The sequence below is a fragment of the Lycium ferocissimum genome, chromosome 11 (genome assembly GCF_029784015.1).
Source record: "Lycium ferocissimum isolate CSIRO_LF1 chromosome 11, AGI_CSIRO_Lferr_CH_V1, whole genome shotgun sequence".
NCBI lineage: Eukaryota > Viridiplantae > Streptophyta > Magnoliopsida > Solanales > Solanaceae > Lycium > Lycium ferocissimum.
This window is the reverse complement of record NC_081352.1, coordinates 27,626,627-27,639,372: the sequence shown is the minus strand read 5'-3', so window position 1 is coordinate 27,639,372 and position 12,746 is coordinate 27,626,627. Positions and strand designations below refer to the sequence as shown.

General features: G+C 31.6%; 1 protein-coding gene across 1 annotated transcript; it reads right to left on the bottom strand.

The window, feature by feature from the left end:
- Nucleotides 1-7,380: 7,380 nt before the first annotated feature.
- Nucleotides 7,381-9,104, bottom strand: LOC132036833 (proteinase inhibitor PSI-1.2-like). The gene is made up of 2 exons (XM_059427228.1): nt 8,953-9,104; nt 7,381-7,748 (listed from the first exon to the last, which is right to left on the bottom strand). The coding sequence occupies exons 1-2, from the start codon at nt 8,996-8,998 to the stop codon at nt 7,543-7,545; spliced, it is 252 nt and encodes an 83-aa protein (XP_059283211.1). The 5' UTR covers nt 8,999-9,104; the 3' UTR covers nt 7,381-7,542.
- Nucleotides 9,105-12,746: the final 3,642 nt, after the last annotated feature.

Sequence of the window (12,746 nt, the reverse complement as noted above, 5' to 3'; positions counted from 1 at the left end):
CTCATCTTAACGGATACTTTGCCCCTACTTTGTCTTTGGTCTTTAATTTTTGCCCCTTAAGACAAACAATTTTTTCGCGAAGCATAAGTTTATACTTCCGCATCATAATATCCCACAAGTTATGCCTGTGCCCTTAAAGAATTTATGCCCAGCTAGGCATAAGTTCGATTTTGTGGGCAAAAATAAGAAAAACCAACCTATCTGAAAGGTAAAAATTACAGACCAGCCCATTTGAAGGGAAAATTGTGTAATTTATTCCTTCTTAACTCAAGTAATTTTTCAGCAGGTCATTAACCCGTCCACTATTAACTCGGTCCAATTTAACCCTTCAAATTCAACGCAAACCGCTCATTTAAAACCCCTAAATATAAGATTACATTTTTGGCTTGAAAGCTTGTTATGGAGCAAAATATATCAGAGAAGTCTTACCAGACAATAGGAGGAGAGAAAGGATACCAGCTTTGTAAAAGGCCATTATATGTTGCTTTGAATGCGCTGCTTTGAGGATGTTATATTCCTCTCTTAGTATAAGCTATTTATAGAGCAACTAAAAGATACTAAAATACAACTAGGAATTAATGGCATTTCTCATACAAAATTTGGATAACTTACACAGTTGTCAAAATGGACCAGATTGTGAATTAATGAAAGCTAACTCAATGCAGCCTTCACATTGCATTGCTTTTCTTTATTGACATTGTTTGTCTGGATATTTTTAACTATTATAGCGAATTCAAAAATCGATTTCCATGACCGTTATAGAAAACTTTGAACTTCTATTTTAAAAATTTATGTTTATTGGCCAAACCCATCGCCCCCCGTGGTCGCTCCAGCTCTTTCACTTGAACACCTGTGACCTTTTATTCCATTTAGACATCTTCGAGTGTTATTTAGACACTTTTTTCGGGGCAATCAAAGCTAAAATTGCAAAATTGTCATCCACTGCATTGCGAATATTGACATTTGACATTGGCAATTGGGTGTAAAATAATAATTTAAAAATCAATTACAAGAAAAAAGAAAAGGAAAAAAATATTTTTAAACTAAATTATACCCCAGCGAGCACCATTTTTTTTCTTCTAATGGCTCCAGGCATATAATTCAAAAAAATCGATTTCAAAGAAAACTTGAGTGTTATTGGGAAATGTAATTATATGGAAAGGTGGATATCAAGGTTTCATTTCTTGAGTAGGCTATGGAAACGTAGATAATATTATGTTTTCTCTTTAATTGAGTTTCATTTCTTGAATATAGAAAACTTTGATTGTACTTCTATTTTAAAAATTTATGTTTATCCCAAGGATTATCCCTTGTGGTTTTGTGGCCCATTTGGTGGCTTTGAGAGATACCTAAGAAAGTGGTAGCTTTGAGGAGGAAGAAGATGAAGGAGGAAAAAAAAAAAAAACACACAAAAAATTATTCTCTTTCACGCTCCAAAAAATGTGAAGACACGCACATTGCCACCCTCGCAAAAGGTGTCTAATAACACTGAATTTTTGGAATACCTTTCTTTTAAGTAAATTTTTATTCAAGACATGAGTCATGACTCATGAGGGATACATAGAAAAACATAGATGTGCACAAGTTTATCTTTAATTCAATTAAAATTAATAAAAGAGATGACAAGACAAAAAACCTGGATTCAAAAGTCAATGCCATCAGGCTCATCCTATACATTGAACAAGTTAATTTAGAATTGCACTTGTACTTAATTAATACGTAACGATTATATATACATCCATGATCCAGTAGTGCAGGACCATGACCATAGGTAGAATTGCTCTTTTGTTTTATAGAAAGAGAAATTAATCTAATTATCCGTCCACTCAATCGCTAAAACTAAAAACTACATGGCGGATATATAATATATGTATACTCATGAATAATATGTATAAAACCGTATATAATCAATGTAATAAAACTATGTATACCGACTAGGAAAAGTAAACAATAATCCGACCGATTATTTGTGTAAAATTCCCTTTCTTTTTAACTTCTCACGATATGTTTTTTTTTTTTTGGCACAAATATATCTTCTTTGCAATCACTTCAGACATACGTGACTGAAGTTGCGAATATTTGTGTTTAGAAAAATTTGGACATTTTTATCTTCAGTGTGGCTTTGTCAAGGCCGAACATTGGATATTTTTGCCTGAAGTTTGGTATGGCTTGCCAAGGCCAACTTCAGACTTCTTTTACTGAAGTTTGACATGACTTGCCAAGGCTAAATGTCAGGCATTTTTGCCTGAAGTTTGGCATGGCTTGCCAAGATCAACTTCAGACATTTTTTAATGAAGTTGTGGCGTTGACAAGGCCAAACTTGAGAGAAATTTTCAAAGGAAAGGAAAAGGCAATTGACCAAACTGATATTCAGAAACTCAAATACCTACGATGGTAGTTAAGGAGATTGTAAGGTTTCATCCCCTTGCTCTACTGTTAGCTCCAAGAGAATCCAGGGAAGAGTCTGAGATTAATGGCTATATATGTTATACCTAAAAGCACAGAGATTTTTTCATTTTTGGCCCATTAGCCGAAATTAATTATAGGCGCTAGTCAAAATGTACAAAACTTAGATGTTGATTATATATGTTAGACGTATATTTTTGTATAAAATAGGTATATTATATGTATACTTATATAAAATAGGTATATTATACGTATACATATACATCTGTCAGCTATTATTTTTTAGAGAGGGATTTTATTGGAGTTCATTTCGAATGTTTTCTATTGACTTTTTGTGGTAATTATTGCAAACTCACTCAATTTTTCGAGAATTGGTTCCATCTTAGTGAGAAGCCTCAAGCCATGTCTCTCTCCCTTCTACCAGTAATAGATTTGATTGTGACTAGGATTGCTAATTATTTAATAATAGTAGGATTCTATAATAAAAAGAGGGAAAAAAATTCACCGAAACAAAATATTGTCATCAGTAATTTACAATGTCATTTTAAGTTCAACTAAATATGTATCCTTTGATAAGGAAAATGAGAAAATGACTAAAATGGTGTCCTTAAGTTTCAGGTAGGTTTAAAGTAGTCTCTTGAGTATTTCACGATACACACATGCACACACACACACATATAATATATTTCTTTGTTTATAAATTATCACATTACGAGTAAAATGAATTTTTTTAGGTCTTTTAACGGTCTAAAGAAGAATGCGACATCAAATTGAAACATATGAAGTACTTTTTATTGACATCTTTAAAAGCTAGGATGAAAAACATTACAATTACACATCATACGCCAGAGTAATAACTCAGGCCTTATTACACACAAATACGAATAACAAAGATTTTAATCATTACATTTTGACAATTAAAGATGGATTATATTAATCTTTAGTTCCAGTGCAAATTAATGATCCATCAGTACGGAATAATTTACAGCCTTCATCTGCTGTGCAACAATTTTCACATACTCCACTAATTTGCTCATCTCCTGAAGAAGGACAAGTCATGTAGGCAACATTCCTGTCACAAACTTGGAGACATGACTTGGCATTTGCATATTCCACTTCAATTCCCAAGAGAAATATACCTATAAAAACACCCAAATCAACATAAAGCAAGGATGGAAAGATATATTTTTGGCTTGAAAGCATGATGTGTGCAGCAAATTAAAGTTAATGGGTCTCAAAATTAGCTCATGAAAAAATGTAATTCGCGTGCATGACCCGCCATTTATTTGCTTAACCCGTTTTGACCTGTCTTATTCAGTGGATGAAGTGCACATACACTTGATTTTGGTAGCACCATTTAAGCGATACTCGCAGTGCATAAAAGTTGCAAAGCTACTCACTTCAGGACAATTTTAGACATGCGATATCCAAAGTTTTGGCACATAGGCAGGATTTAGTCACCTTTGCATGAACTTCTGCCATTTTGCCAGAATTCAGGTACTTTTCTTGAAGTTCATCCACATACAGCTGAATTGTAGACATTGTGCCTAAACTTCGTAGTAGAAATGTTTGGATTTAAGCCATATGAAACTTCAAACTTTTAATTTATTAATCCTAACTTAAAACAACGCATGTTTGAAGTTGTTACCAAGAGGACATACGTGCAAAAAAAAAAAAAAATAGATACAAGTTAAATTGGTGTCCTAAAAAACTAAACTTTTATTAGTTTAGTTTGTAAAGTAATCAAATTATAAGAAAACAATAAGAGAAAAATTAGATAATAGTTGGGGGGCTTTGGGGTATGAATTATGATAGATCATCTTGATTCAACCTATGCTAGCCAAGTAACTAACTTGCCTATTTAATAACTCAGCCCATCTGACCCACCCAAGTTCAATCGAACCCGCTCATTTAACCCTTGTGATTAAACTATACATCAAAGAAGCCTTACCCGACAATAGGAGGAGAGAAAGGATACCAACTTTGTAAAAGGCCATTGTATATATGTTTCTTTCAATATTGCGCTGCTTTGATGAATGAGGATATTATCCTCTCTTAATATAAGCTATTTATAGAGCAAATAAAAGATACTAAAATACTAGGAATTAATAGCTTTTCTCATAACAAATTTGGATCACTTACGTAGTTGTCAAAATGGACCAGATTGTGAATTAATCAAAGCTAACTCAATGCAGCTTTCACATAGGATTGTATGACCTAACTGATTGAGTTTTTGGTATACGGTCAAACCTCTCTATGGGTGATGTCGTTTTTATGTGTTATTTCGACTATTATAACGAATATGCTGAAATATCTATTTTAAGGAAAAAAAAAAAAACTTGAGCGTTATACTGAAATATTATCATGTGTTAAAATGACTATTATAGAGAGGTCTTACTGTACTTTTATTTTAAACAACATTATATTTATCCTAAAGGTTATCCCATACCTAAATGTTTGAATTTTAGGAATAACTTTCTTTTACGTAAATTTTTATTCAGGTCATGAGAATACATAGAAAAATGAACAAAACTTTGACAAAATATAGATTTGCACATGTTCATCTAATTAAAATAATAAAAGAGACCAAAACTTGGATTTCAAAAGTCAATGCCATCAGGCTCATCCTGTACAGATTGAACAAGTTAATTCATTTAGATTTGCATTTGTACTTCATAAGCCATGATATATATGTTCAAGATGTAGTAGTGCAGGACCATGACCGCAAGACGATTTACCTAGAGGACTAGGATGAATTCCCACTTAATACATGTTTTTGTTCTTTTCTTTTAGTGGTGCAATCGTGTTCTAGAAATCTCAGATTTGCCTCTGAACTCTTGTTAGAACTAATGAAAAATCTCAATATAATGAAGAAAGCACGTGATGAAGTGAGAGAAGTTATTAAAAGAAAGGTAAAGGCAACTGACCAAACTGATATTAAGAAACTCAAATACCTAAAAATGGTAGTTAAGGAGACTGTAACGTTTCATCCCCTAGCTCTACTATTAGCTCCAAGAGAATCCAGGGAAGAGTGTGAGATTAATGGCTATATATGTTATACCCAAAAGCACAGGGAACTTTTCCAGTCGGCTGAAATTAATTACGGGCGCTAATCAAAATGTACAAAACCCATACACTAATTATGTATATTAATGTATACAATATGTATATTTGTGTATAAAATATGTATATTTGTACTTAATATATATCACACACATTTTCCAGCTATAATATTATTTTATTGAGTAATCCAAAAAGGTAATTATCCCTTTAATATGAAAGCCACCTTGATTTTTTTACTGGAGTTCATTTCAAATGTTTTCTATTGATTTTTTGTAGTAGTAATTGCAAACTAATCAAATTTTTGAGAATTAGTTCCATCTTCGTGCAGCTGAGAAGCCTCAAGCTACGTCCCTTTCCCTTCTACCAGTAATATATTTGATTGCTACTAGGACTGCTTATTGTTTGATAATAGTAGGATTCAATAATAAAAAGAGGGAAAATAATTTCACCCAAAAATTATTATCAGTTATTTACAGTGGCATTTTAAGTTCAACTAAAAGATGTATCCTTTGATAAGAAAAATGAGAAAATGACAAAAATGGTGCCTCAAGTTTTGGGTAGGTTTAAAGTAATCTCTTGAGTATATTCATGAGCAGTTTTGGTCCTTTAAATTTCTCAAATGTGAGCTCTTTTAGTCTCCGTCAAATATTTAACAAACTCTGATTATCCTCTACTATACGAAAAGGCGACAAGAGGGAGCTGCTCAGATGGTAAGCACCCTCCACCTCCAATCCTAAAATTGTGGGTTCGAGTCACCAAGGGAGCAAAAGGGGGAGCTCTTGGGGGAGGGGCATTAATTAAAAATGATTGAGTCACAAAATTCTTGTAAAAGTGTGTGTGTGTGTGTCTATATATATATATATATATATATATTAAATATTAAGAGTGATTTAAAAAAAAAACTATACAAAAGGCGCCCTTGGGGCTTTCTATTAGTGGACATTATGCGCTTGTTACACAACAACCCCTTAGAGGAAGAGCGAAACAGTGGGGACAACGGGTAGAAGAAATGGAGGTTTGGGCTCTAGAAGGGTTTGGGGTTGCTCATATTTGACAAGAGATGCTTACTTATAAATCGGATCATATTAGAGCTCACCAGGAAGTACTTGGTACTGCGATCATTGGGGGAACAATACCTAAGCAAATTTTGTAGTCAAAGATAATTTTCACTCTCGAGTTGTCTACTTTTTTGTTTATATATATATATATATATATATATATATATATATATATATATATATATATATATATATATATATATACATACCTAAATTGGTGCCTTGATACAATCACTCGACTTGGATTTGGTTGTCAAGTGAATTGCTATATGGATTTTTTTTTCTTAACTTTAATGTGGAGTCCTTATCGATTAATTTTCTCATAATTGATTGTGAAGTGATATCTCCGTTGTTTAACGCAATCAGGATCGCCAGTTAAGTTGTACCGAAGTTGAATTTCTTTTGCAAGTTTACCCACTATGCGTCTAAAGTTAGGCTTTCTAGTACCCCAATTTCAGTCATATATGTTTGAAGTTCGGCCCTCTCTAAATTTTGGCATGACAATCCTAAACTTTAGTCATTTTTGTCTGAAATTAAGCTTTGTAGTACCTCAACTTCAGTCACATATACTTGAAGTTTGGCTTTGTGTGAAGTTTAGACTGACAACTTCAATCATATACATCTGAAGTGTGGCTTTATAGTACCCCAACTTCAGTCATATGTCTGAAGTTTCCATTTTACACTGATGAGGACACACATGCATCATATCCATATACAAGCCTTAGATATTTGTGCGTTTATAAATTATCTCATTAAGAGTAAAATAAGAAGTTTAAAGTTAAGTTGTTATTAAATATATAAAAATGTGATTATCTTTTAACAGGCTAAAGGAAAAAGAATGCCACATAAAAGATAAGTATGAAGTATTTTTTATTGACATCCTCAAAAGCTCGGATGAAAAACATTACAATTACACATTATAAATCGCCAGAGTAATAACTCAGGCCTTATTACACACAAATACGAATAACAAAGATTTTAAATATTACATTTTGACAATTAAGGATGGATTATATTAATCTTTAGTTCCAGTGCAAATTAACGATCCATCAGTACGGAATAATTTACAGCCTTCATCTGCTGTGCAACAATTTTCACATACCCCACTAATTTGCTCATCTCCTGAAGAAGGACAAGTCATGTAGGCAACATTCCTGTCACAAACTTGGAGACATGACTTGGCATTTGCATATTCCACCTCAATTCCCAACAGAAATATACCTATAAATAAAGCACCCAAATCAGCAAAAGCAAGGATATAAGTAGGACGTCGAAACTAGCTCATGAAATGTGACTTGCTTGTCCGAGTTTGAGCGGGTTGATTACCTGTTATTTATTAGTTTAGTTTATTTTGACCGTCTCAATTTTCACTCGTTTGAAAGTTGGGCTGAGTTGGAAAACATATAGTCCAAACTAACCCATTAAAACTCTTACTAAACTATTTTTAGAAAACTTCTTATGTGTTAATACGTTAATATATAGGCATAATTATAAAAAATAAAAAAAAAGAAAAAAAAAGAAAGGTGCCTTAGTTAAATTTCATAATTAATCAAATCATATATAAAAAAAACAAGGGTCTTTGACATATATATAGTTGAACAATATTTGAGCCATGTTTTATATTTACAAAACATAACATTATTTTGCTTTTATATTTTAAAAAAAAATTATTTTTAAATTATTTTTTATTTTTTAAAAATCATCTGAAAAGATCCAAATGTCATCTTAACTTAAAAAGTAATGTATGAAAATGTATGAAATGTTAATGAGGCTTAAAATGCACATTTAATAATTCAACCATTTGACCCCCTTCAAATTCAGCCAACAAGCCCATTTTAACTTGTATCATTAAAATACACATTATGCTTAAAATTTTATGCATGAGAATAGAAATATTGTTTGTCAATTGTCCCTTTACACGATAACAATTTTCATACAATATTAATAAGTGATCCTATTTTTATTATCTAAAAATTTTGCTCACACATACACATTTCATACAACTACACGTAAATATGAGGTAATTTTTTTTGAGACAGAAAATCTTATGTAATATAGATGTTAGGCGTTACGTTTCTATCTAAGATTTTGTAAGTTGTTGAAAATGTTAGATGATAGTTGAATGTTTTGAGCGGGTTAATGACAATGCACATTTAATAATTCAACCATTTGTCAGCCAACAAGCCCATTTTAACTTGTATCATTAAAATTATATATGAGCAAACGTTTAATAAGTGATCCTATTTTTATTTCTAATGATGTTATTTGAAAAGAATTTAGCCGCTATCTAAGATTTTGTAAGTTGTTGAAAACGAGATAGTTGAAGTTAAATTTATGCAACCTTTAAAATTAGAGACAAAATCTAAATGACAACCTAAAAAATGATATTTGTATAATTCAGCCAAATATAACAAAGAAGCCTTACCAGACAATAGGAGGAGAGAAAGGATACCAACTTTGTAAAAGGCCATTGTATGTGTCTTTAATGTGCTGCTTAATTTGAGGATACTATCCTCTCTTAATAAGCTATTTATAGAGCAAATAAAAGATACTAAAATACAACTGGGAATTAATAACTTTTCTCATACCAAATTTGGATAACTTACATAGTTGTCAAAATGGACCAGATTGTGAATTAATCAAAAGCTAACTCAATGCAGCCTTCACATTGGATTGTATGAGCTGACTGTTTGAAGTTGTGGTATATAGTCAAATATCTTTATAATCAGTGGCGGAGTCAGAATTTTCACTTAGGGGGTTCAAAAATATGAAGAAGTAAATACACAAAGAAGTCAAGAGGGTTCATCATCTACTATATACACATAAAAAATAATTTTAACCTTGTATATACAGTGTAATTTTTCGCCGAGGGGTTCGGATGAAACACCTGGAGCCTACCTAGCTCTGCCCCTGTTTATAACCACGTAGTTTGTTCGAATATAGCATTTAAAATTAGTTCCAAAAATAAATCTCTATCGAAATGTTATTGTAGAAGATGACTGTACTTTTATATTTTTAAAATTTTGTTTATCCCAAAGATATATCTCATATCGAACTGTTTGAATTTTTGGATACCTGTTTTTTACGTAAATTTTATTCAAGTCATGAAAATACATAGAATAATGAACTACATTTTGGCAAAACACAGATTTGCACAAGTTCATCTTCAAACTAGTTAAAATAATAAAAGAGATGACAAGACAAAAAACTTGGAATTCAAAAGTCAATGCCATCAGGCTCATCCTGTACGTAGAACAAGTTAATTTAGAGTTGCACTTGTACTTTAAATATATTCAAGATCCACTAGAGCAGGACCATGACAATTTACGCCGAATTGCTCCTTTTTATTTTTTAAACTTAATAATCAATTATACAACTGCTTAAACTAAAAAAAAAAAAGAAAAAAAGGCCAATGTATAATCAGTATAGTATAATTCATCTATAATATGCGTATAACAGTATATAATTAATGTAATAATTTATGTATACCGTCTAGGATAAATAAGCAATAATGCAATATATCCAACCGATTATTGTCTACTAAGTTTTTTTATTTTTTTTTAATTTTTAAACTTTACCTTATTGACATTGTAAACTAAAAGTGTGATATTCGGATAGAAAATTGCGGAGTAGCACTACTAACTCAAAATCTAGAAATTTTGATGGCTTATGGCTAGGGGTGCATTAATTCATAAAAATATGACTCATCTAGCCGCCCAACCAGTACAATTAGCCTGTATGGGTTAGCGACCTATCTATTTGTTAACTCAATCCATTTTGACTCTTTCAATTCAGTCCATCTAAAAGCGGAGCTCATATGTTACCCAAATGGACCCATGAAAACCTTATCAGAATATTTTAGAAGAAATATCTTTTTATTTGATTTATTATATAAAGTCATATTATAGCGGGCTAAGCTATAATACTAGCTTATAGTGATCCGCCTTCATTTTAGCCTATGTAACATGCATTTGGGCGGGGTATTAACTCGCAGATTATTAACTCATCCCATTTCATTTTTTTGCACGGATTACCCTTCAAAGACGTTGGTCTTTAATTTTGCCCCTCAAATTGCTAGTCTTTATTTTTTGCCTTTCGCTTACAAAAGTGGCCGAAAATACCCTGAGGTTCTGAGTTCGAATCCTCGCTCAGTTTAAAAAAAAATAATAATAAAATCGGAAGGCAAGGCTTCACGAAAACTCAGCCTTTAAGGCAAAAGTTTGCCTTAAGGCAGAGGTTTGAGGTTTGCATGGCAATTTTTTTTTTTTTTACTCTGTTGGAATTCTACATAAGCTAAGTTTGCCCGAAGAGGCCTTAAGGCCTAATTTTGCTATGAAAATAAATTAAAGACAAGCAATTTGAGGGCCAAAAATTAAAGGCCACCCTCGAATAAGGGCAATCGTGCAAATTGCCCCCATTTTGATAGGCGTCCAAAAGATCACACTCGTTGCAATCTACACCATTGAATACAAGGCCGGCTCCAGGGCCAAGCGAGCCAAGCGGCCGCTTTAGGCCCCGGAGAAGTTTAGGCCCCAAAATTACCTTACATCATTTATATAGTTATTTTTATTTTTAATAATTGTTATTATAGATGAAATTTGTTATAATTATTAGTGATTTTTAACGAAGAGTGATTTCTGGACGGTCGCACACATGATCTTTTTAGGCCACTTTTTAAGTTATGCCCCAATGATTTAGTTGGTTAAATTTGTCTAAAAGAAATTCATCCAATTAATTTTCAATTTGTCCCTTTCTAGTAGAATTGTTTAGTAAATGGTCCTCTTTCTATTTTTCTTGCAATTTTAGTGCCTGTTAATCCACGGTGTAAAGATTCTTTTTGAGCATATTAAAAATCTTATGAGAAAATGTTAGATTATGATTTAAAATTTTGTAAGTTATTGCAAAACGTCAGACAATGGTCTAATGTTTTGTTTGCAAAATTGAGCTATACGTGGACAAACATATGACTTGAATATAACATGTCCTGAAGGATATATTTGCATAACTTTTAAAAATAGGAACAAAATCTAAATAGTGACCTAAATAAGAGATTTTTGCGTAAATTAACCACTACTTTTAAAGACGAAATTAGCATAATGGTTAATAAGTGATAGAATTTAAAAGCAATTTCAAAAAAGGTCATACAATGTCAATAATCCAACGCAAGCTTGTCCATAGTCTCTAAAAATTTATCTGAAATACATCCATACTATTTTATAACTTTATGTTATCTACTTTTAATCCAAAATTTTCACTTTTTTATCTTTTTCTTCATAAATGTTTATCATTTTTTGTTATTTATGGAATTTAATATGTCAACTGAAAATATAAACATGATTATTAAAAACTCAAAAATAAGAAAAAATTAATTAATTACGTTGAATCTTAAAAGGCTATAAATATAAGCTCCAAAGAAGTTTAAGGCTTTTTATTGAAGTTTCGCTTTAGGCCACAAAAGTTATTGAGCCGCCCCTGATTGAATACCTTAGCATGATTGATTACTAGCAGATCTAATAATTGTTGGATCAAGTTTAAGGTGATTCATTACCCTATCTGAAATCCTTAAATCCAATGTTTTAAGTTTTTGGATTTTTGGTTCTGGTTTTATGATTAATAAAAAATTGGTTATGGGATGATATGGAGTGCCAAGTAATGAATCCGTTGGAGAAATTGCTTTTCCGATTTGGGTTATTTTATAAGAAATATGAATATGATTGGATGGTTTTCTAATTATAAAAAATACTTCCTCTGTTCACTTTTAGTTGTCATATTTCGCTTTTCGAGAGTCAAACTACATGATCTTTGACCAACATTTTATGATGTTATTTTTCACCATATTAATATAAGAAGAAGTACAGCATATAGTATTTTCCATATAATTTTTGAACATCTAAATTTTAACTTTAAAATAAATGCATTGATATAATTCAATTTAGCTTTGAAAATTAGTCAAACTAACTCTCGAAAAGCTAAACGTGACAAGTAAAAATGAACGGAAGGAGTACAAAATTTACGTACTAGATAATTTTCATCGTAACATGAGATGACACCATCCAAGGAATTAACTATTCATGCATTTTGAACGTGGTACAAATTATGTAATCCTATTTCTCTAAATATCTAATTTTACAGGTTGATCCACCACTACTATTTAATGATGTGATTTATCTGAGTTATAGACTCAAACTAATACTCAAAACTAATTTTACTTGGCATGCA

What these genes read in the sequence shown, in the direction of transcription:
- LOC132036833 (XM_059427228.1), bottom strand. Translation starts at nt 8,998, where the DNA reads ATGGCCTTTTACAAAGTTGGTATCCTTTCTCTCCTCCTATTGTCTG. An exon ending in TTCTCTCCTCCTATTGTCTG is followed by an intron (nt 7,749 to 8,952) that starts GTAAGGCTTCTT and finishes CTTTATTTATAG; the next exon opens with GTATATTTCTGTTGGGAATT.